Source organism: Equus caballus, chromosome 29, assembly GCF_041296265.1.
Source record: "Equus caballus isolate H_3958 breed thoroughbred chromosome 29, TB-T2T, whole genome shotgun sequence".
In the NCBI taxonomy this organism is placed as follows: Eukaryota; Metazoa; Chordata; class Mammalia; order Perissodactyla; family Equidae; genus Equus; species Equus caballus.
Window position 1 is genome coordinate 18,256,638 of NC_091712.1, and position 26,125 is coordinate 18,282,762.

General features: G+C 40.5%; 1 protein-coding gene across 22 annotated transcripts in view; it reads left to right on the forward strand.

Annotated features, from left to right (window-relative positions):
• The window catches only part of ZNF438 (zinc finger protein 438), a 186,225-nt gene extending 160,525 nt beyond the window's left edge, over positions 1 to 25,700 (forward strand). For 13 of the 22 annotated variants that reach the window (XM_023632028.2, XM_070255478.1, XM_023632032.2 and 10 more), the window contains 3 exons: positions 11,402 to 11,482; positions 21,418 to 23,248; positions 24,752 to 25,700. In XM_023632028.2, the coding sequence (XP_023487796.2) occupies positions 11,402 to 11,482; positions 21,418 to 23,248; positions 24,752 to 25,367 (2,528 nt within the window). In that variant the 3' untranslated portion in view covers positions 25,368 to 25,700. Of the gene's footprint in view, positions 1 to 10,375; positions 10,509 to 11,401; positions 11,483 to 21,417; positions 23,249 to 24,751 lie in introns of all 22 variants that reach the window. The other 9 variants (XM_070255488.1, XM_070255490.1, XM_070255491.1 and 6 more) reach the window with 2 other exon arrangements.
• Positions 25,701 to 26,125: the final 425 nt, after the last annotated feature.

The following is a 26,125-nucleotide window of genomic DNA, read 5'->3' on the forward strand; positions in this document are numbered from 1 at the left end:
AACAAGATGCAAGCAACCTCAGAGGCACAAGCTGCACAACGGAGGGCACTGATGACACCTCTGGCAGAGGCAGTGGAGGGTGGAAATCACTGGCTCTCATATACAACCAGAAGTAGCTCAGAATCAAAATAAACAAAGGCTTACCTAAATAAAAAATTTGTAGTTCACTACTACAAATGTGCTGGCAGAGGTCAACAACTCATCAAGTACCATGAAAAATTATGGTAACATGGTATCACAAAAAGAAAATGACAGATCTCCAGAAACCAAACTTGAAGTCATGGAACATTGCAATCTGATAGAGAATTCAAAATAGCTGTCATGAAGAAACTCAATGAGCTACAAGAAAACTCATAAAGACAGTCCAACAAGCTCAGGAATAAAATTAGTGAACAGAAGGAGTACTTCATCAAAGAGATTGAAACTCTTGAAAAGAAGCAAACAGAAATTCTAGAGATGAAGATCTCAATAAATGAAATGAAGAAAATGGTAGAAAGCATTGGAAATAGAGCAGACCATATGGAAGAGAGAATTAGCAAGCTCAAAGATAGAAATCTAAAAACGATTCAGGTGGGAGACAGAATTAAGATTTTTAAAAAATGAAAAAATTCTACAAGAAATATTTGACTCCATTAGAAGAAGCAACAAAAGGATAATGGGTATCCCAGAAGACAAAGAGAGGGAGAAGGGAGCAGAAAGTTTATTTAAAGAAATAATAGCTGAGAACTTCCCAAACCTGGGGAAGGAACTGGATGTACAAGACATGAAGCTAATAGAACACCTAATTATCTCAATGCAAAAAGACCTCTCCAAGACACATTATATTAAAACTCCCAAAGGTCAATGATTAAAAGAAGAATATTAAAGCAGCCAGGGTAAAAATAACAATAACCTACCAGGGAACCCCCATTAGGCTATCAGCAGATTTCTCAGCAGAAACTCTACAGGCCAGTAGAGAGTGGAATGATATGTTCAAAATATTAAAAGATAAAAATTGTCAGCCAAGAATACTTAATCTAGGAAAGTTATCTTTCCAATATAAAGGAGGAATAAAGGCTTTCCTGGACAAACAAAAGCTGCTGCAGTTTATTGCCTCTAGACCTGTCTTATGAGAAATGTTGAAAAGAGCTCTTATACCTGGAATGAAAAGGCAAAGGTGTACAAAGTTTTAAGCAAGGTGATAAAGAGACATACAGAATCAGAAAATTGAAGCTCTATATCAGAATAGGTTAGTAAATATTTAATTATAACAATAAGGGTTAAAGGGAAAGGAAGTATTAAAAACCATAACCAGTTCAATGTGATAACAAACTCACAAAAAGGGATAATTTGTGACAAAAAAAAAAAACATGGGAGAGGAAGAGTAAAAGGACAGAACCTGCATATGCAAATGAAGATAAGATGCTATCAGCAGAAAAAGAACTATCTCATCTATGAGACCTTTTATACAAACCTGATGGTAACCACAAAAGAAAAACTCAGAACAGAGTTACAAAACATAAAAAAGGAGGAAACTGAGAAAGACATCACAGAAAACCACCAAACTGAAATGTCAGACAGGAACACAAGGAAAAAGAAACAGTAAAAATATAGATCAAGAAATATAGAGCCAGAAAATAAAAGATAAAATGGCAGTACTGTCGTTATATATCAGTAATCACCCTAAAGGTAAATGAATAGAATTCACCAATCAAGAGACACAGAATGGCTAGATGAATTAAAAAACAAGACCCAACAATATGCTACCTCCAGGAGACCCGTCTCAGCTCTAAAAACAAACATAGGCTCAAAGTGAAGGGATAGAAGACTTTCCAAGCAAATGGCAACCAAAAGAAAGTGGGTATAGCCATACTTATTTCAGACAAAATAGACTTCAAGCCTAAAAAGGTAAGAAAAGACAAAGATGGACCATATTTAATGATAAAGGGGACAATCCATCAAGAAGACATAGGATTTACTAATATATATGTATCTAGCATAGCAGCACCAAAGTATATAAAGCAATTATTAACAAATCTAAAGGGAGAAATTGACAGCAACACAATAACAATAGAAGACTTTAATACTCCACTTACATCAGTGGATAGACAAAGTCAACAAAGAAACTTTGGCCTTAAATGAAACATTAGACCAGTTGGACTTAATAGATATATATAGACGATTCCATCCAAAAGCAGCAGAATATACATTCTTCTCAAGTACACATGGAACATTCTCAAAGATAGACCTTATGTTGGGAAGCAAAACAAGTCTCAATACATTTAAGAAGATTGAAATCATATCAAGCATCTTTTCCAAACACAATGTTGTGAAACTAGAAATCAACTACAAGAAGAAAGCTGGAAAAATCACAAATTTTTGTGAAGAAGAAAGATGGAAAAATCACTAAAGAATATGCTACTGAAGAAATATTGGATCAGTGAAGAAATCAAAAGAGAAATAAAAAAATACATGGAGACAAATGAGAAGGAAAACGCAATATACCAAAGTCTATGAAATGCAGCAAAAGTAGTACTAAAAGGAAAGTTTATATCAATATAGGCCTACCTCAAGAAATAAGAAAAGTCTCAAATAAACAATCTAACATTACACCTAAAGGAACTAGAAAAAAAGAACAAATGAAGCCCAAAGTCAGTAGAAGGAAGGAAACAATAAAAATCAGAGCAGAAATAAAGGAAATAGAGACTAAAAAGACAATAGGAAAGATCAATGAAACTAAGAGCTGTTGTTTGAAAAGATAGGCAAAATTGACAACCTTTAGCTAGACTCACTAAGAAAAAAAGAGAGAAGCCTCAAATAAAATCAGAAACAAAAGAGAAATTATAATGGGTACCACAGAAATACAAAGGATTATAAGAGAATACTATGAAAAGCTACATGCCAACAAATTGAGTAACCTAGAATGGATAAGTGGAATGGATAATTGTTAGAATAATACAATCTCTCAAAACTGAATCCGGAAGAAATAGAGAATCTGAATAGACTGATCACTAGTAAGGAGATGGAAACAAAATCAAAAACCTCCCAAAAAACTGAAGTCCAGGACCAGTCAGCTTCCCCAGTGAATCCTACCAAACATTCAAAGATTTAATACCTATCCTTCAGAAACTCTTCCAAAACTTTGAAGAGGAGGAGATGCTTCCTAACTCATTTTATGAGGCCAGCATTACCTTGATACCAAAATCAGACAAGGATAACAGAAAAAAAGAAAATTACAGGCCAACATCGCTGAAGAACATAGATGCAAAAATCCTCAACAAAATATTAGCAAACTGAATATAACAGTACATTAAAAGGATCATACACCACGATCAAGTGGGATTATTCCAGGGATACAGGGATGGTTCACCATCCACAAATCAATCAACTTGATACACCACATTAACAAAATGAAGAATAAAAATTACATGATCACCTCAATAGATGCAGAGACACCATTTGACAAGATTCAGCATCCATTTGTGATAAACTGTGTATGGAAGGAAAGTAATTCAACATAATAAGGCCATATACAACAAACCCACAGCTAACATCATACTCAATGATGAAAAATTGAAAGCTATCCCTCTAAGAACAGGAACAAGACAAGGATGCCCACTCTTGCCGCTCTTATTCAACATAGTTTTGGAAGTCCTAGACAAGAAAAAGAAATAAAACATATCCAAATTGAAAAGGAAGAAGTAGAACTGTCACTATTCATAGATGACATGATTTTATATGTAGAAAAACCTAAAGAATCTACCAAAAAACTATTAGAAATAATAAACAAGTACAGTAAAGTGGCAGGGTACAAAATCAACATACAAAAATTAGTTATGTTTCTATACACTAACAACAAACTAGGAGAAAGAGAAATCAAAAATACAATCCCATTTACAATTGCAACAAAAGGAATAAAATACTTAGGAATAAATTTTAATCAAGGAGGTAAAAGACCTGTACACTGAAAGGTATAAGACGTTGAAAGAAATCGAAGACGACGCAAAGAAATGGAAAGATATCCCGTGCTCATGGATTGGAAGAATAAACATAGTTAAAATGTCCCTATTACCTAAAGCAATCTGCAGATTAATGCAATCCCTATCAAAATCCCAATATTTTTCATGGAAATAGAAGAATCCTAAAATTTATATGAAACAACGAAAGATCCTGAATATCCAAAGCCATCCTGAGAAGAAAGAACAAAGCTCAAGGTATCACATTCCCTGATTTCGAAGTATATTGCAAAGCTAGAGCAATTGAAACAGCATAGTACTGACAGAAAAACAGACACACAGATCAATGGAACAGAATTGAGAGCCCAGAAATGAACCCACACGTTTAGGGACAGCTAATTTTCAATAAAGGAATCAAGAACATACAATGGGGAAAGGAAAGTGTTTTCAATAAATGATGTTGGGAAAACTGGACAGGCACATACAAAAGAGTGAAAGTAGGGGCTGGCCCAGTGGCATAGTGGTGAAGCTCATGTACTCCGCTTCAGCGGCCTGGGGTTTGTGAGTTCATATCCAAAGTGTGGACCTACACACCGCTCATCAAACCATGCTGTGGCAGCATCCCATGTAAAAAGTGGAGGAAGATTGGCATAGATGTTAGCTCAAGGACAATGTCCCTCAAGCAAAAAGAGGAGGATTGGCAACAGATGTTTGCTCGGGGCCAGTCTTCCTCACCAAAAAAAAAAGAATGAAAGTAGACCACTGTCTTACACCATACACAAAAATTAACTCAAAATGGATTAAAGACTTGAATGTAAGACCTGAAACCATGAAACTCCTAGAAGAAAACATAGGCAGTACACTCTTGGACATCCATCTTAGCAATATCTTTTTGAATATGTCTCCTCAGGCAAGGGGAATGAAAGAAAAAATAAGTAAATGGGACTACATCAAACTAAAAAGCTTCTGCACAGAAGAGGAAAACATCAACAAAATGAAAAGACAGCCTTCCAATTGGGAGACAATAGTTGCAAATCATATATCTAGTAAAGGGTTAATATCTAAAATATACAAAGAACTCCTAGAACTCAACAAAAAAAAAAAACAGACAACCCAATAAAAAAATGTGAAGGGAATCTGAATAGACATTTTTCCAAAGAGGATGCACAGACGTCCAACAGGTACATGAAAAGATGTTCAGCATCACTAAGTATTAGGGAAATGCAAATCAAAACCACAATGAGGTATCACCTCATGCCTATCAGAATGGCTATTATTGAAAAGTCAAGAAATAACAAGTGTAGGAAAAGATGTGGAGAACAGGGATCCCTCATATTCTACTGGTGGGAATGTAAATTAGTGCAGCCATATGGAAAACAAAATGTAGATTCCTCAAAAAATTAAAAGTAGAGCTAGCATATGATCCAGCTATTCCACTTCTGGGTATTTATCCAAAGAACACGAAAAAACTAATTCAAAAAGATTATGTACCCCTATGTTTATTGCAGCATTATTCACAATAGCCACGACTTGGAAACAACCTAAGTGCCCATCAAGAGATGAATGGATAAAGAAGATATATATATGCAGTGGAATACTACTCAGCCATAAAAAAGGATAAAATCCGGACATTTGTGACAACATGGATAGACCTTGAAGGTATTATGCTAAGCAAAATAAGTCACATAGAGAAAGACAAACTACGTGATTTCACGCATATGCGGAAGATAAACATATGGACAAAGAGAACAGAGTAGTGGTTACCAGAGGGAAAGGGGGATGGGGGTAGGGCAAAAGGGATATAGAGACACATATGTATGGTGATGGATGGCAAGTAAGCTTTTGGTGGTGAACACAGTGCACTCCATACAGAAGTCAAAATAAATGATGTACATGTGAAATTTATATAATGTTATAAACCAAAGTTACCTCAATTAAAAAAAATAAAAACTTACCTTCGATCAAGTAAAAAAAATGGTAAGCAATTATAAGGCAAAAGTATTCTTCATGAATGTAAAGGATTTACAACATGATTTCTTTAAACATTGAACTCTCCTACCACCTTTCAACACATTATTCAACTTAAAATAGGATTTTAAGTTTCTGTGGAAATTTTGTCTAACACGATTAATATAGAAAATAAGGTATTTCCCTCAAAAAAATTATTGAGGGCTCTAAAGAACATTTGTTTATGTCAGTTATATCTATTTGATATTTGCCATATTCAAGATTATAAACTGAAAAAATATATATTTGTGAATTCATTTTAAAATAATAATAAGCTTATTAAAGCTTAACATAAATAACATATTTAATGTAATTGGCTCTATTTTCCAAAAGAAAACCCAGTGAGAATGGCATTGACTTAACGTTTTTTGCAAGTATCTTTAAAGTCTGGCTTCACGAAAACAATTGGAGTCTCATATCTGGTCCTGCATTCAGTGTGTTGTGATACGTTGTTTATGTTGAAGTATTTGAAGAAAATCCAGCTTTACAGTAGCTGGGAAAGGAGGGACTATATTAATAGTCTTTTCAGATAATTGTGGATGTTTTTCTTTGCTACTATACCAAAACATGTCAGATAACTATAGCTGACTTTAAATGAATCAGGTAACTTCTTAGAGTTGTAATGTGGAATTTGAAATTATGTCACTGTACTTCTTGTGTCCTGTTACATTTTGGTCTGTCTTACACTTGAATGATCTTTTACCCATCCATGTAAAATCAGGCATTGGACATTAGGAAACATTAGTTCACTGAGTTATGCAAATCTTCTGTAAGTGTAATTTTAGACACTATTTTTAAAATCATATTTGTTATTGTAACCACCAGTCTCATCTGAAAAACCATTAAACACTGGGAAACTTTAAGCTCCTGGTGACAGATTCGAGTTTTCCCAAATTCTAACTGCGGCTTGAAAGAATGATTTTTATCACTGGCAAGTTACTGTCAGATGTTTTTTCTCATAATAACAGGCTCCATTCGTTCACTTTTGAGAAAATGTCTGCCAAATACCCAAGTCTATGTTCTTTCAACATATGTCTGTCAGATGTTCTTTCAAGTAAGAATGGTATTCCATGAAAAAAGCAGCTAATTCCGCTCCACAGCTCAAACAGTTGACTGCACAAGTGCTTTTCCTCAGGGCAAACATCATATAGCAGAAGTGCTCGATGAGTGGGAGCCTTTTCATCACACAGAATCTTAAAAAGGCATGTGAGGATCAAGGTGGAATAAAACTAAAACTTTATACTGCTTTTTCGTTGTTCTGCTGAGTGAGTGTGGTGGTGAAGAACGCAGCTGCTGTCACTGCCTTCATTCAGGCTAAGGTGCCAGAGCACGTGTGCCCTTTGTCTCTTTTGCCCATCACTGCATGTGTAAAGGTGAACGCCGTGGAGAAGGCAAACGACATCTTAATATTCATACAAAAATAGAGTGTTGGGACCCTCCCCAGAGTTTGCAGACCATGCTTTGAGAAACAATCTAGTGCGATCCTCTCTTACTAAAGTGGAGGAGCTAAGGCCAAAAGGATTATTATCTTGCTCAGGCTCATTCCAGTAGTAAATGGAAGACCCAAAGCCGCCTCTGCTCTCTTTCTTACAGGTAATGCAATTTGTCTTGTTTTCCCTGAGGAACTGCCTGCCCCACCCCTCAAAAAAGGAAAATTCCCCGGATCTGAACAGTATCCCACAGCACCCATGTTTTATCAAGTTTACTAAAGGGGCAGGACTTACCACATAAAGAATTTAGAAATTCTTTCAGCATTTGTAGACTTTTTCATTCAGTCCTAGTGTTCTCCGATGACCCCAGTTTTAGAAACAAATGGGATAGGATTCGAACATATCTAGGAAATTTATATTATATGCAGAATTATTAAAGACCTGAGTAATGATTTTTTTCCTTCATTTTTGCTTATCATAAAAGAACTTTTTGTCAGTACCTAAAAGTGTTAATAGGGGCCGGCCCCGTGGCCAAGTGGTTAAGTTTGCGCGCTCCGCTTCGGCGGCCCAGTGTTTTCACTGGTTTGGATCCTGGGCGCGGGCATGGCACTGCTCATCAGGCCATGCTGAGGCAGCCTCCCACATGCCACAACTAGAGGACTCACAACTAAGATATATGGCTATGTACTGGGGGGATTTGGGGAGAGAAAGCAAAAAAAAAAAAGATCGGCAACAGTCGTTAGCTCGGGTGCCAATCTTAAAAAAAAGTGTTAATAAATTTATTGTGTAATTGTTCCTTTAAAAAAGTTACATTTGGCATAAGCCTGATTTGTTCACCAGGAGCTCTGTAAAAGAAGGCTGCTCATGTGAGAGCCTGGCTTTTAAGCACTAGGGCATTGCAAAGGGACTCACTCCGTGTAAATTTCATTAACTGCCTCTCCAGCAACCGTGCTATAGATTCCTGTTAAAAAAGGAAGCTCTCCCTCTCTGGACAGTTAGGCTCTCTGATTGGAAAATCTTAGTCAAAAAGATCTTTATTTTCTCCACATAGAGATGGCTTATGTGGCACTCACCAGCCACTCGAGGAGATTGACATATAAATGGAATAACTGCAAAACGCTTTTCAGAGTTCAGTGTATTGGAATGGAAGGAGAACAGCTTTGGTGCCAGACAGACCTGGGTTCAAATCCAACTCTCACCAGCTTTGTGACCTTGCAAGAAATAATTCAGTTTCCACGTCTGTAGACTGGAGATGTTAATGTCAGGAGCTGGTAGAGGATTAAGTGAGATACTAGGTTAAGCACTGCGTCTGACTCCTGACACAGGGACTTGCAGAACTTCATCATGGAGTTTAGAGTTTGAGAGGTTGAGGAAAGAATAGGAGTTGATGAGCAGAAACAGGAACATATACACTATCTACAGTAAATTTTCTCATGAGGAAAAGGAGATAGGACAGTAACTTAAGGAGGAGATCAAGCCCAAGGACTCTATTGTTGTTTTGCGTGTGTGTGTGTGTGTGTGTGTGTGTGTGTTCAGCTAAAACAAAGAAGAAAACGACAATACAGTTGAGAGTTCACACATTTAGTAATTAATGTACTGTGCAACTGCATGTACCAGACACAGATCTAGGCACTGGAGACCTGGCAGTGGACAAAACAAGCCCCAGCTTTCTTGGAGCTTACATTCCAGTGGGAGGAGACAGAGAATATAATCTCGTTATAAGGATAAGTGCCATGAGGACAATTAAAGCAGAGAAAGAAAGGAGCAAGCGATTGCAGGGGGCTGAGCAGCTGCTTTTAGATAGGATGGTCAGGGACGGCCTCCCTAATCGCTGGGGAGCCCACTGGTGGTGCAGGGTCCCTGAGGCAGTGCGAGGGCCTGCGGATAAGTGTGGGGCCCAGAACAGGGTTGGGAATACTCCATTTCCTTACTCTGAGATGCACATTTTAATATTTCAGGACTTGAGGTGGATGTTGCATAGAATGATAGGGCTTCTCACTCCTCACCCTCCCCCCCCCCAGAAAAGGTAAATTTATTTGTGTTGTATAATTAAAGAAGAGAGTGTAGAAATAGAAAGAAGCCATGGTGAATGAGTTCCTACTTGAGGACCTCTCTGTTCTCCATGAGGTTTTAGTCACTTCAGGCCGCTGTAACAAAGTGCCAGTGGCTTACAAACAACAAAAACTTATTTCTCCTGTTCTGGAGGCTAAAAGCCCAGGATCAGGGTAGCGGCATGGTCAGGTTCTGGTGAGAGCCCTCTTCTGGGTTGCAGACTGCCATCTCTCCTTGTATCCTCACATGGCGGAGAGAAGGTGAGAGACTTCTCTGGGGTCTTTTTATAAGGATACTAATCCCATTCATGAGGGCTCCACCCTCATGATCTAATTACCTCCCAAAGGCCTCACCTCCAAATACCATTACACTGGGGATTAGGATTTCAACATATGAATATTGAGGGGACACAAATATTCATTCCATTGCAAAGTCAATGCCAAAAATCATTGGCAAGAGAGAGAGCTGTGGGGCTCGGTGGGGTAAGCTGGGGGTCAGGTAGAAGGAGAAACCTGGGCTAGCTCCAGTGAGGAAGTGAGGGGAGCCTGTTAGGGAGAAGACGCACATTGTGGAGTAGGTCTGCAGTTCGAGACTGGAAACCGTAAATGTGTAATGCTGTCCAGTGTTACAGTGGTTAGATTTCTCCAGCACTAAGCAGCAGGCAGCAGGAGTGGAAAGCACAGGGTGGAGCCGCTCAGGGTAGGTGCTGTAGGAAGACAGCAGTGGTGTGAACCCACAATATTCTGGGGATGTACATGGATGATCAGCCATGAAGCCAGCTCCAGAACCAGAAGTACCTCCCCATGTGCACGTGTACAAACGTGCACAGCTTCGAGGAAAAGAGAAGGCAGGCAGGTGGACTGCGAATCGTTCCATCTCTAAGGGAAAATGGAGAGTTAACTCTTACATGCTCTTAACCTGTAAATGAGAGTAAATGTTTCCTTCAACCAGGTTTTGAAGTTGTCACCCTAAGAACAATAAAGGTATTAATGGAGGAGAAGCCAGGCAGAATTCAGAAGAAAAGGAGTCCATAGTGGCCCACAGCTTTCAAACTCTGATGACTTCGCTCTTTGTAGTAGCTCAGGTCAGCATCGATTACATGAGCTGTACCTCAGAATCTGTGTATGCCGGTTAACTCATACAGCCTCACAAAGGCAACCACCACAAATCCAGTTACCTCAGCACCAGTCAGTGCCTGGTGCTTCATCGTCTTTTTCTTTACTTTCTTCAAAGTGTCAGTATTGTAGGGGGTCTCTCTATGTTAAGGTAAGGTGTGCCTTGATTAAAGAAGTAAGTAACAGTCAAGACTTACCAAGCAGGAGTTTTAGGGAATAATTATTGATATAACAAAGGAATACATGGTCTGCAGTCATAGTTACAAATCATGAATTATTTGACATAAAAGCTGAGGTACAGGAAAACTTGCAGCAAAAAATGTTATAAATCACTGTGAGTTGAAGATAAATCAGAAGTGAAGATGAAGCATCTGTAAAACTATACTATAAAGCAGTGGAACAATTATTTCAGTTTTTAAGTTGCACTTTACACACTCAAAAATGCCTGTTGTATGTATATAAAGTAAATCTACTTTTGAAATTACAGTATAAAAATATCTTTGTGATTCTAGTCCCTTGCTCTTAATTATGCTGTTTTTGAAACATTGTGGTCTTTCCCACTTTAGTTTCATAATCCTGGTGTTTTGACCGAAGGCAAGAACCTTCCAACCTTCTGTGTGTGTCCTAGTTTAATTGTTCCAACTGACTACACATTCTGGTGCTGAAACCTTATCTTTCTGTTTATCCCATGAAGGAAAAGGTTTTCTTCACCAACTGTCATTTTGTTAGTCATCCCAGATGCTTAACTGTTCCAACTGATATTGAAATAGAAGATTAAAAAAGAAGGGGCTGCTTTGTAATTTGTTGGTGGAAGATTTCTTGCTGTGAGATATCTGTGCAGCTTACTGCAGCTCTTTTGCAGGAGATGTTTCCATGCTCACCAGGCCTGAGAAGCAGCTGAAACAGAAAATGTCAGAATCTCCTGGAAAGACAGTGTGCACAGGTATTTGTTATGGGTGATAGCATGTCAAATGAAGTGATTCTCTGCTTTTACCTTGATGAAGTTCAGTTAACAAGCTCTTCTCAATTTCAGCTCTCTGACTCAACTGAATATTAACAGTTCTAGTAATGTTAACAGCAAAATGAATAATGGGAGGATGGCATTAATAAAGTATTTCAAAAGTTTCTCTTTGTCTTGCTTTGTGTCCCCCATAGATCATTAGCTCTTGGTTAAATTTTTGTGTTACTCAGTCATTCGTAGATTTGGGTAAAAATACAAGATTGATTGTTTTATAATAACGAATAAAATCTTGTGTATGTAACAATTTTGTTTTTACAGAAAGATAACTTTATCTTTCTAAATGTATTAAAAATAAAAATATTTCATCTAGCTTTCAACTCTTTTTCATCAGAAGCACTTGAAATTAAAAACAATTCCTCCCAGAAATAAGGACTGATAAAAGGGGGATTCATTAAAATGAAGGGGAAATTCATTGAAATTGAAAATTATGAAAATATATTTTAAATGATAGAGCTTTTTAAGTTTTATTTTCATTTGGGACATTGTATGGCTCAAAAAGAATAATTAGTTACTTGGATTTAACAAACCACATTATGTTATTTTTTTCTTTTATTGCCATTTATATTTTAGGTAAATAGCTTTTAAATTCTTCCATAAAGAATGCTTGTTTCTTCTTGCTTTATAATATATTACATATCTAATTTATTCAGCTTTATGGGCTGCAGTACCTCTTTTGGTGCCAAACTTTTCTTTCTATATTCAAGCTATCCTGATTTCCTCCACAAAATACTGAAATCTGCAAGAAAGTGCTTTCAAAATTCAGGTTGTCCTGCCCCTGCCCTCTGTGAGAGTCCACATGTTTTCTCTTCTGAATTGAGAAATCACACAGCCATTGCTCTCACCGTCCTCCAGAGATGTGACCAGCATCCTTAGTCCTACTCTAGGCCCCATTCCTCACAAGGCCACTGAGACCTGGGCTCACTCCTACTCCATGAACTGTCTACGAGGGTGGGTGCCTTCTTTCCTGCTAGGTTTGAGAGCAACAACAATTAGCATCAATACTCAATATAAAGAAAAGGAGAGAAGAGTGTCCCCATAAAACAGCTCTTTAAAAGGCACATGTTAACTCCTATTCACTAGAATTGTTCATCTGATTAGCACCTTCTCAACTGAGTTGCAAAAATTAGGGACAGGGAGTAAGAGAGCCTAATAGGATGGATCAGATGTAGGGAAAGTTGAACTCCCAGAGTGGATGGCAGGGGAGAGGCATGAAAGAAAAAATGCTTTATGATTTTATCAGGAGCGTTATTCACAAGCAATAGCCATTTCTTCCCTCTTACCTTCATTTACCTCTCAAAAAAGAAACACCAGTTTAAGGATTCAGTACTATTTCCGTATGATTCCATGTCAGGAACCTCATACTTTTTGCCAAGTGAAAGTGGAAAACCAGTGTCTGCTGAGCACTAACTTGTGGTAGGCACTACCCTGGCACCTTCAGGGGTACTTTTTCCATTTAATCCTGACAGTGACCTTTGTAGCCAGATACTTTTATGCCCATTTCATAAATGAGAACATTTAGGCTCAAAGAGTGACTTTCCCAAGCCATAGGACAGAGCCAGGAGTTGAAACCACGTCTGTCTGAACCCCAAACCCATGCTCCTTCCACTGGAGAGTGTGACAGTGGCCATAATGATACATAATAGCTTACCATCAGCACATAGAGGTGGGAAGAGCCCTGGGAGTCACATGGGCCAAAGTTTGAGTTTCAGCGCTGTTACTTACCAGCTGCAAAATCTTTATCTGTAAAATGTACATAACAGTAATTCCTAACTCAGGTTATTGTAAGGATTAAATGAGATAATGCATGTAAAATATTTTGCTCAGCGTCTGACACATAAAATATTCCCTATCATTGGAATAATGTTTAAGAAACAGTATTGGTAAGTGCCAGGAAATAAAGAAACACTGGTGCTCAGAAAGCAAGAATTCCCTTTCTTGCTAAACTGGGAGGTAACTTCACTGTTTGGCAAGACAGCTCTCAGAGGCCCGTGCTGAATGGAAGGTGCCTGGGTATCACTGGTGTTTTTACAGGAGGAAGGGCAGGGAGCTAGCTCAGAGGAGAGCAAGTATGCCAAGGAGAATGGGCAAAACTAGACTCGCAATACAAGATACCCAGTTGGGAATGTGTTTATTTCCTTTATATAGTGTCAAATTTCCTGAAATTTGTGCCCCAGATGTAATGACTCTTGGAGGTCTTAGTGCTACAGATATGGGCACTAGAAATGATATTTGGCATCCTGAGCCCTTAGAAACAAAAGAACACTTGTGCTTGTTGCCAGTACATTTTACAGGGCGCTCACTACGGTCCACGCTCAATAAATTCTGTTGACTCTGTTGCCACAGAGGCTGGACAGTGCCCTGGGGAGAGGGTAGGCAGTGGCTAAATGTGTTTATAGGTTTTTCAGCAAGATTAAGTTGAGCTCCCTTGTGTTATGAGGCATTTCTTTTATCTCAGACTTCTCCAGAGTTTATCATATTTGTTTTAACCAGAGACCATCTTGGGAAACAGTTTGAACCCAAACTGGAATTTATTATTTGAAAGCCAAGTGGGAGGGAGAACAGGGATGCCAACAAATAAAACTGAAAATAGAGTTTTTCAGTTTAATAAAATTAAAACCTAAATAACACCTAAAAATTTTGGCTCTTTTGTGGCTAAGACTTGGCAGCACTTTTGTTCTGAGCCTGGATCCAGGAAGCCTGTTTCAGGAGCAAGGAGTCTGTCTCCTGCCCTACCTGCTCTCTTCTCCGTGCTCAGCAGTAGGCCTGTGAATCCCAACAGATGGAATAAAGGAACTCTGCCCAAGCCAACAAAGGGACGACCAGGAATAACTTTGTTTCAAAGCAACGAAGTAGGCCTTGGTTCTGCCAGTGGAAATCAGGAAGGGAGTTGTTTGTGGCCGTCTAGAGAATTGCCTGCCGAATGTACTTGTCTCTTAATATTGTCCATGCCAGCTGTGTTGTGAAACGGTTTGATCAAGCTGGCATAGGTGTAGGCACTTAGTACTCTTGAGCCCTCATTCTTCCTTCTGCGGCCTCTGCCCTGCAACCATATCCATCAGATCACGTGTTTTGGTGGTGATGGAGGAGGGGGACCCACATTGCACTTTCTCTAAACAAATATCTGGCAAGCTTATTAGATTTATCAGAATCCTATGGATAGTAAATGGCAAATTCAACTCTAAAAATCTGCTTTCATCTTAGAATGACTATTAATTTTTCATGAGTTCTGTCTAATAAGCAGGCTTTCAGAAAGAATCAGTTAATGGTAATCAAAGTTTTAGGATATGATAAGCCATTTCTATTGCAAATTTTCTGTTTTTTCTCCTTAAAATTCAGAAATAATATTATACTTTGAATTAATTAGGGCAACTTTATATTATAATTTTCCTCCTTTTGAGGGAAGTGTGAAAGAGAAGGTTATTGCTTCGAATTGTAATGGGACAGATCCAGGTTGGGTCGACTTTAGCTTAACTTCCTTAAGCCTCATTTTTCTTAATCTGTGAAAGGAGAACAATAATATTTATTTGCAGAGTTTGTGTGAGAGTTCAATGAAAAGACCCAGCGTGGATTCTAGACCATAATATGGACTCTATCCTCCTCGTTTCCCTTTAATCCACAGTTAGATCAATTTCTCACCAGCTGTAAATGTCACTTTTCAAAATAGTTTTTTAAATATGCTTAACATATTAAAAACAGCCCACATTTAAAATCCTAAGTATTCGCATTGTATAATTGTGCAAAATTAATTTTACAGAGTGAGCCCTTTATGTTTTCAGTTAATAAAAATCCACGTTTAGTGCCTGAGAGTCCTTTCCATCTCTTTAACTGTGTTATGGGTGATTTTGCAGGATTTCCAGAAATTATGAATGTCAGTGGAAATCTCTCCTTCCTATTTAGTGCACAGTTCTATGAGATCCGTAATTTAGTAGGTGGCAGGTGAGGGTTTAGATCACACTGTCTGAAAGGCCTTGTAAATGTGTAGTGGAGTAAACCGCTGTTGTAGCCACACTGCCAAGAAAGACTTCCTACAGTCCTACCATCTTAGCGTTTTAAAAATTTAATGGCATTTTCAGCTTCTCTAAAGACTCCTATTGTTCAAAATATTTTAAAAAGAAAAAAAAAAAAACCCCTGTAGTTATTCTAACATAAGTGACCTTTATTGCAAATTGCCTTGTTTTATCCTAAAGAGCCAAATGTTTGGACGAATAATTCTCAGGACTCAATTGTCCTTAGGAGGTAATGAGCTCTCATACTTCTCAGTGCTTAACTTTGGGGGCTAGTTATGTACTGCCTGTCAGATTATTAGATTGCTTCCCTTATTATTAGCAATTCTTGTCATTAAGTAGGCAAAGAAAATAGAAAACGTGAGCCACTCTCAGTGTGTAATCTAGATACAGTCATTTATGCAGACACACTTACCCGTCACAGATATCCCAAAAGAAACCCCTTTTTAAAATCGATTCAAAATGGAAAGTTTTGTTTTCCTTTTATTCATTCAACAAATATTTATAAACACATCCTGTGTGCCAGGCACAGAGAGTGGAAAGTAAGGATTTTTCCCATCCTGACCTTTTAGTGCTCCTCAGTGCCCTCACCCTGAAGGTCACCACTAATACTAGTTTCTTTTGTTTCCTTTAAGAGATATTCTGTGCATACATAGGAATATATTTGTGTGTATATCTCAGTGTTTTTGTTAAATGCAAGTGATAGCATACTATAAGTGTCGCATCTTGGAGAGTGTTTCATATCAGTCCAACTCATTCTTCTTTTCTACTGCTACATGATATTATGTGATGGTTGGATGCTTATTTTATTAGTACCCTGTTGCTGGACATTTAAATAATTCCTAGGGGTACTTTATTCTTCTGTGTTTGTGGCCTTGCCTCTTTCTCCCACCTTGCATTTCTTGTAATACATCAATATCATTCCCCATCACTTCATTCTGTTAAAAATGAACCCAAAGCAGCCAATTATTTTAACTGCAAAATGAGTTTATTTGGGAAAAACCAAAGAATTGCAATTCAGGACCTGCATGCTTGCCATAGGCAAGTCCAGCAATCAAAGGAGAAGAACATTATTTTATAGGGAAAAAGGAGGAAATTGGGAACGGTTGTTTTGAATGAAAATCCATTGGAGAAAAGCAAGAATTCAGGGTGGTAATGGTTTCTCATTGGCTGAGTTGCTGGGGTCGTCATTTCTATTTGGGATGTAATGCACATTTCTTCCTGTTGGGGTCTGTAATTGATGATTCTTCCTGTTGATGACTTCTTTTTGTTGGGTCTATAATTGACTGTCTTTCCTGTAATCGACCTCCAGTGGTACTGCATGAGAGCTCCCCCTTCTGTCTGGGAAATGGGACTCAATACCACCCTCATGGAGACTGTCACCCTTGTCTGTACTTCCCAGTAGATCCAAGCGAGCCTGAGTACATTGAATTTACCCTCAAAGGCCTTATCTTTTCACCCCACAGATTTCTTGTGATTAGCTCTTGATTATTGGTCATGAAGCCAACTGATAAGCTCTTCTACCCCAGTATACCCTTCTTTAAATGGCAGGGAACTTGAGGAGAAGGAGTGGTGTGGCAGCCTCCACACCTGTGGTCTGGGAGTCCGTGGTTTCAGGTTGCCCAGGCTGCTCACTGAGCAGTGCTCTCCCCTGCTGGGGAAGCTAGTCACCCCAACGAGATTCCCTTGGTGCCAGACCACCGTCAGCCTCCTTTTCCTTTGAACATCTTTGCTCTTCCTGTGTGATTTTATTTCCACTGTAACGTATAAACTTTTGAAGATCAATTGAAGCACGTTACCTTTAAATGCATCATAATTAGCCCATTCCCTTTTGGAATGGCTCTATAAAGTATATTTAGTCTCATTTCTGGAAACCTTAACTGTCAGGGTTGTTTTCTTACACTCGGTCATAAAAAAATAGGAAGCCCCTTCCCAACTGAAGTCTTTAGAGACTGTGAGGTGACCTTGACCACGGGTTGTTGCTTCAGCTGCATCTTCTGTTCTTTGTTATTTCTGCTCTTCTTCATGTTGACGTGACCGTTCTCTGCCTGCGAGGTCCAGTTTTCCCTTTGTGGCTGTCCGTCTCCTCTTCACTCTAATTGCTCTCTTTTCTCTGCTCTGTAAGTCTGATTTCTTTAAAGCACTTTCTTCTTCAGAGCTTCCTGATCTCTTTGACTATTTTAGTTTGTCCCCCAACAGCATGATTTACTGTTCTCTCTTATTCTTTCCTCAGATGGTCAGTCAGTTGGCCTCACCTATCCCCTTTATCTTGAAGGGTTTTATCATAGTGCCAACCCATTCCCTTATTCTGGCAGTGGGCAAAATAACTGAAAAAAAATAATGTCCCAGAGATATATCTGCTATTTCTTTTTCAATTTTCAAAATATGGAAGTGTTTGAGTTTGCTTTTAAACTGTGTACTTTTTTCTTTTTCATTTTTTAGAATTTTCTAAGTGCAATCTGTAAATGCCTTATTTCAGCCATTAATCACTTTATTACCACTTACAAATTCAACAAATAATTATTGAATTCGAAATGATGTGGGGTCAGCGAGCTAAAGAGTCAAAAGAAAGATTTCTTGGACTCTCAAGGTCTGGCAGTAGTGCTCTTTTATTTAGAGAATAGTATACAATAGCATGGGGACAGGACCCATGGGCAGTAAAGAGCTGCTGCCCTGAGTTGAGTGTTAGGGCTAAATTTATAAGGAATGGGTACGTGACTTATTTTTACTGGAAAAAGAAAAGATGATGTAAAAAGTCGTTAAATGATTTCAGTGCAGATGGGGTCTGGTTATTGTGCGGTCGTATAACTTTAGATACGAATCTGGTCATATAGATTGGCATGTAGGTGAGGATGCCCTGGGCTTCTCTCCCTGGGGCAGCCCTAATTCATACCATAAAAATCCACTGGGTCATATAGATCGGCATGTAGGCCAGGTCACCTTGGGCTTCTCTACCTGGGGCAGCCTTAATCCACATCACTACCACATGCCCAACACCGTTCTAGGTACTGACGACACAAACTCCCTGCCTTGAAGGATTTCGCTCCAGTGAGGGAAGACAGCAGACCATCATGTAAGCTGTAGGATGGAGCAAGTGTGCTACAGAAAATTCAAATGGGACAGAGGGCCCAGGCGTTCAGAACAGGCGTACGGTTTAATAAGGCGGTCAGAGAAGAGCTCCCTGGAAAGAGGCCATTTGAGCAAAACGTGAAGAAAATGCTGCAGCAAGCACTCGAGATAAATCCGGAGGAGGAGCGTCGGGCAGTGAAAGCAGCAAGTGCAGAGACTCAGGAGTGGGCGAGTGGCACAGTTAAGGAACAGGAGAGAGCCACCGAGGCTGGAGGGGAGCGGGTGAAGAAACAAGGCAGAGAGGTTCCCAGGGGCGGTCCTGAGGCCTTTTAGGCCATGGCAGGGCCTCTGGCTTTGGCTGTGAGATGAACAGCAACTGGACAGTCCGAGCAGACCAGTGAGGTGATACGTCTTGTGCTGTGATGTCTTGTTGTCACATATTATTTCAAGAGGATTTATGACTGATTAAGGACAAAATAGTCTTTCTTCTAGCTCTTCTTGTGGTAAATATTTTGTGCTCAATCAATTAGTAGGAGTGTGAACTAGAGATAAATGACGCACTGTTGTCTCTTCTCTTCCTTCCTCACACCCAATCTGTTGTGTAGACACAAAGACCATTGTTCTTGTTAGTATAATTATTTAAGAAGCCTTGTCTCTAGGTAACCAAAAGCTATCCATAATTTTAAGCTTTCTGCAACTCTCTCAATCCTGATTTAATATATTTATTCGCAACTTACTCCGGTATTATTCCAAAAAGAAGAGAGGATGAGGCTTAAAATGATAGACAATTTAAAGGCTGTGAAAATAGAACTAAAAAATAAATTATGTAGGAAGAAGAAACGAATGTAGTTGCCCCATGTGGGCGACTGTCGCAAGGTGGCTGAGCAGTCAGTTTACCCTTGCACTTCGCGATAGCAAAGTGAAAAGGAAGATAACAGATGACATAGTTATCCTCATCTGATTTTCCCAGATCATAGCACTCGACTTTTTTCTTCCTACTCTAATGCAAGCTACCATGTGAAATGTGTTTAACAATCTTTTTTCCACCAATGGTTGCTTTCTAAAATAAGTTGGTCAGTAAACATTTCAACCTTATTCTTACTATGCTACTTATTTGTATATTTGCAAAATGTCATTTTTGCTGAAAGAATCAGCTTTCTGCTAAAATGTTAGTTTGCTAACTGTAGATAGAAAATTTGCGGTTGGTTAAAAAAATCTTGTGAATTGTCAGTTTCACCAGCTTGTCAGCTACCTGAGGCAGAAATCATGTCTGTTCATCTTTGTGTCCTTGGTATCCCCTAAGCAAATAGTTCTTCAGTCCCCTACCTTTAACTCCAAAATCTAAAAAGCTCTGAAAACAGAAAATTTTATCAAAAGTTGGCTATGAAAACTCATTCAGAGGCAAAACCTAAACTGGAGTAAGACTTTGGAAGTCTTCCTTTGTCCTGCTTGTTGTGGATGCCATATATGCTGCTGCAGAAGTGTAACAGGCCTAGTCACGGGTGCTCTGCAGACTCTGCTGGGTGTCACGTAACATTTGGTGTATGCCGCTTATTATTGCTCTTCTCAAATGTGAAAGTGTAAATTCCAAAATGTGTCTGGCCTTAAGGTTTCAGAAAGGGGATTGTGAGCCTGCAACAGCCAGTCCCTAGAACAGCGCAGGTACCTGGTGAGCAGGCGTGGAACTGAAGTTTGCCGAATAGGAGGTACTTAGAGATGGGAAACTTTCCTGCAGCCAGGCCTTCTGACCCGGAGGCCTCGGAATAAAATAGGTGATTCTGTCCTTAGAAGCAATGCATGAAATGTGTCCTTAATGCTTCTCTTAGAGTCCTTGTAACTGGTCTGTATTCAGCCTAATAAATCTGGGGTGTATGAAGTGTTATTCTGTCAGTTTAAATTGTGCCTGTTAGCCTCATAGAAGGTGCTTTTTGTGTGATTCATGTATTTTTTTTATTTGTTGTCTCTGTATCTGTACTTATCACATTGTATCTTTTTGTTTTTCTGCAACATTTTTTTAAGGTGTCACCTCAGCTTTTTTAATCCTGGTGACTTAATTGCAAAAACGCACATAAACAGTTTGAAAGGTGTGAGGAGAAATTCACAAGTCACATGGGAAACAGCAACCAAGCTAGCATTCAGTCTGGAATTCATCCACTGTGTAAAACACATCGCACTGCCAGTGGATCAGATGGTGTAGCCCGAAATGGAGTGAAAAACAAGTTTGATACAAGAAACATTTGTTTCACACTGAAGATACAGTGGAAAATATCATGATGAATTACATATAGACTTCACACTCACAAAGCTTAAGTTGAATAGGGAAAACAAGACATCTATGCAAAATAAATAAAATACACAGTAGAACATACCAGAGGAGGTGACCAGAGGAGAGACTTTGCAGCTCAGGAGATCAGGAAAGGAGGTGGGGTGGCACTGGCCTGTCAAGATGAGTGGGCATTAGGTAGATGGAGAGGATGGACTTGCAGAATACAAGGCAGGGAGAGACAGTCCCAGCTCTCCAGAAGCTCTGTGTTTAGTAGTAGAGATACGCAAACAGATAAATTATTCTGGCACGTGGTCAATGTTATGCAATAGTCAGTCCCTGGAAGGGGGCAGGGGCTGACCTTCAGGCTAGATCTTGAGGAACTCAGGCGTTTGCCCGGTGGGGGAGGGCTGAGTCTCAGAGTGCCTCGTAGGCAGAGTGAATGATAAGATGCTTCTTTCTGCTCTCAGCAACAGGACAGTTACACTGCAGTGACTTTTTATATTGTGTTGTCATTGCAGGTGAATCAAACATTCCTTCTGGAACAATTCAGAGTGGTAAGGGTTTGCAGAATAAGAGTCAGTTTAGGACCATTGCACCAAAAATTGTGCCCAAAGTGCTAACACCCAGAGTGTTATCATGCCATTCGCCGTCACTCTCTGATCAGGTGAATCCAGGACCTTCCATCAACTCCAAGCCCCTGGGGATGCCCACCCAGAATTATGCTCTGATGCAGGTTTCTGGCCAGGAGGGGACATTTTCTCTTGTTGCTTTGCCGCATGTTGCCTCAGCTCAGCCAGTCCAGAAACCCAGACTGCCCCTGCCTGAAAACCTTAAACTGCCTATTCCTCGATACCAACCCCCGAGAAATAACAAAGGATCAAGAAAGAAACCCATTCTGAGCACCTCTGAGAGTGGTTGTATCAAACCTCCTGCCCAGACCCAAACGTCCCCTTGCCCACCTGACCGTCCAGAACCCCCACACACACCCAGTCCATCCGAGCCCGTGCTGGCTCTAGACCACGCCCCCGCCAGCATCACCACGGCTGCACTGACCAATGGAGGTGGCCACGGAGACTCTCGCCCTCCAGTGACCAACGACCACGGAGATCCAAACCCTGCTGCCACCCCAACATCATCCACACCAGAGGAGCCCTCTGCCAAGCAGGGCCTCATGCAGATTTCAGGGAAGGCAAACTTCACAAGCAAGAAAATACCCAGTAAGCCTTCTGCTGTGGCCAGTGAAAACCAGAATGAGCAAGTGGACCTTGCAAAAGCCGTGACCAATTCAGCACCAGCCGTTTTGGGCAATGCAGTTCAGCTGATCTCCTCAGTCCCCAAAGGGAAACTGCCCATCTTCCCCTACTCAAGAATAAAAAGCACGGAGGCTTACAGAAGTGAATCGGATGCTAACATCACAGAGTTTTCTTTACCTGGGCTCAGGGCAGACTGTGATAAGACAGCCTCCATCACAGAAGGCTTGAATGCAGTCCCCAAAATCGCCAACAAGATCCCTGCCCCACAGGTGTCGAAGCAGAGTCCCTGTGAAAGTGCCTTTTGTCCGGCCACCAAGCTAGATCTCAGCCACAAACCAAAACTCAGTGGTGGGGCAGCAAAGAGAAGAGGAAGAAAACGGAAGGTACCGGATGAAATTTTGGCGCTTCAGGGAAAAAGGAGGAAATGTGTCATTAATAAGTGTAAAGATGGTAAAGAAAGAGTAAAAACTGATCCCCAGGAATCCAGAGATCAAAAACCTGGGGCTATGAAGAAATACCGTAGCATTATGCCTAAACCTGTCCTCGTCATGCCAGCCTTGGCCCCCCTGGCTTCTCCTGCAGCCCCAGTGCAGTCCCACACGCTCAGCAGGATAGCACAGGACGTTCTGTTCAGCCATTCACTCACTCCTCAATATCTCGGCTGTAAGCAGGATGACAGCCCTTCCGCCAAGCCCAGCTCTGCATTCAGAAATGGATTCTCTGGCATTAAGAAGCCTTGGCACAGATGTCACGTCTGTAACCACCACTTCCAGTTCAAACAGCACCTTCGAGAGCACATGAATACACACACGAACAGACGGCCATACAGTTGTCGGATCTGTCGCAAGGCGTACGTACGCTCTGGCAGCCTGAGCACACACATGAAACTCCATCACGGGGAGAACCGTCTGAAGAAGCTCGTGTGCTGTGAGTTTTGTGCAAAAGTGTTTGGTCACGTCAGAGTCTATTTTGGCCATCTAAAAGAAGTGCATAGGGTTGTCATCAGCACCGAACCCTCCCCCAGCGACCTGCTGCCAGGGGACATGGCAAAGAGCAAAGATGTGAACGTACGGGCACTGGAAGGGTCGGTGGAGAGGTGAGTGCCGGCAGGGTGGCAGCCTGGGAGGAAGGCTGTTTGCATTTGGGGACAGGTGAGGTTCGCATTCAGCAAGGGGGGTTTGCGGAAGCATCCCTCAGGTTAGGATGTCATAAGGTAGCTCCTCCTGCCCCTAGTTCTGTGAAGAATGACCTCGGTTCTGATCAGTCATGATCTTAATTACTCTAACCCCTGCAAGCCAGTTTGAGGTATGCTGGGGACAGTTGGGTGAGAGATTGTTTTTGGATTGGAAGTATGAAATAGTAAATATTGTGTATAGTTCCTGGTACTCTTTACAAGTAATTTTCCCCATAAGCACGTCCACAGAATTTATGTCTAAACAGCATCGTTTGCCCTGGAACATGGCGTGACACATGGTGGGGACGCAGCATAGGTCTGCTGCATTGACCAGACCCTAAGGTGCCCAGACCTGACCCTCTACATTGGCCCTGTTTTTCCTCTCAGGCCAGGTTCACTTTTTCCTGTGTCATTCCCTTGTGCAGATACTGCTTCCTAGCATAATAAATAAACAAGCTAAGCACTCTGAAAGCCTGGCAGGCGGTCTTAGAGCAATAAGCAAACCAGGGAAATGCCCTCAGTCTGTCCTTTGCAGCAGGTGACAGAGGGAGCTTCACTGAAATGGATTCTCATCAGCACCATGAAAATTAAGCATTTTCCAGCACTTTGGATTCTCTGTCCCTTGTCATTCTTAATTGTCCTAAATTGTTCTAAATACTTTCTATTCAATTTTGGCTTACTCTTAATCATTAAAATAAGGAGTGCTCTGGGGCCAGTCTGGTGGCGTAGTGCTTAAGTTTGTGTGCTCCACTTCGTTGGCCCCAGGTTCGCAGGTTCGAATCCCAGGCACAGACCTAGCACGTCTCGTCAGTCCACGCTGTGGCAGCGTCCCTCATAAAATAGAGGAAGAGTGGCACAGATGTTAGCTCAGTGACAATATTCCTCACAAAAAATAAATAAATAAGGGTTGCCTGTCCTGTTTCTTCCTGGCTTTTCTATAGTTTCTCCGTTTTTCTAAAGAAACCTCACTTCCTAATTGTTTTCCTGTAGTGCCTTTTTATTTTAGGTAAGATGTCCAAACTGCATTCAGTGCTCAAGGGTAGGGTGGGCAATGGTGGCGTGGGACAGTTACCTTCAACCGGACCAAGTGTGCTCCTGTAGCGCTTCAGTTGGTGCTGCCTGACTCCCATGTTGATTGCACCTGTTCCCACAGTAACCAAAGGACAGTTAGCTCCTCTGGGGAGATGCAGAAAGGGAAACAGTCTTTTACTAAAAGGACCCTGCTAGCTTGAGAAATGTGTGGCCCCACACAGGAGTGACAGCTGGTGTTCACCATGGCCTGTCTTGTCCGTGCTCCGTTTACTCCATCCTTTGTCCTTCCCATCACTGTGGGGATTCTAGGTCCCTGAAGCCTAAGAGCTGGAAGGAAAAGTTCCAGTTGTGTTTTTCTACAAAATCTTATCTGGACTCTTTCCCCTTTTTCAGGGAAAACAAGTCTCACCTGGAAGAAGACCTCCTTCTGAACCAGGCTGATGAAGTCAAATTACAAATCAAATGTGGCCGCTGTCAAATCACAGCTCAGTCTTTCGCTGAAATAAAGTTCCATTTACTTTATGTTCATGGAGAGGAAATTCAGGGCAGGCTACAAGAGGAGATCATACCAGGAAACAAGGGAGCTCAGGAAGAACTGGTTAAACAGGCTGCTCCTTACTGGAAACATCGTCCCGAAAGAAGAAAGCCCGCTGCACACTGTCCCTCCGACGAGGATGTACGTGCGTTTCCTAAATTGAAAAAGCAGCTCTGCGTTCATCGTCAGAATGACGTGGGCGTGCTCATGAAAAGTGAAGGAGGCCAGCCGGTTCCGAGGGAGCCAGGGGAAGAGCCCCGGGGCCCTGGGTGTCCCAGCCCCCGCCCCGGTCTCCTTCAGTCCCAGCGGGGCTTCCACTGTGTCCTTTGTGCACAGACTCTGGGAAGGAAAGAGGAGCTCCTCCTGCACTGGGAACAGCAGCACAGCTGTCAGGACCCTCCCAAACTCTGGACGATTTTAAACGCGCTCTCCAGCCAGGGAGAGGTGGAGCTGTCCCCGAAAACTGAGAAATGAAACGCTGGGCGAGAGCGAGGTTAAAGAGAGTTTTGCTATCACCTTTCTCTCGAAGCTTTGAGTTTTATGGTGGTGCTTAATTACAGAAACCAAACAAGTTAGGATCAGCACTAATGAGCAGAAGGGATGTTTGTACATAGTTTGTTTTCTTATGACATATATCTATGCCCTTGATGCATATTTTTCTAACCATATGCAGCTTATTTTAAAATTCTGTGTACTGTTAATGTCTTAGACTTTATTTCAGAATAAATATGTAAAAAGATCAAAATTTGGAAATTGAAATATAAAAGATTATAGGCTGTTCCTAAAATACACTTTTCAGTAAAAACACGTGTTTGAGTGTGTGTGTGTGTTTTCTGTTCATATGTTTTCTGTTTAAGTAGATCAACAAATGTGATAAATTTCTAGGTGACAAAACCATTTCCATCTCAACCATAGTGTATTATTGATATTTATCAAAGTCTCTGCCTTATTTGAATGTTCTGTAGAGCAGTATATTTAATAGCGTTCTCTCATCTACCAAAATTTAAAATCCATGTTTTCAGGACTTAGTTTTTTTAAAATTTTATTTTCTTAAATGCACATTGCCTTGAAGATTAGCTATTGGTAAGTCTTAAAGCTATAGTGTTTCATATCAAAGTAATCAAAAATGTTTTAGTACTTCAGCTAATAAAACAATCTACTTTTTCGGTTAAAGGTTATTTTCAAATAGTCTTTTGGGCCAGAAAATTTACAAGCTGGAAAGTGAACTGGAT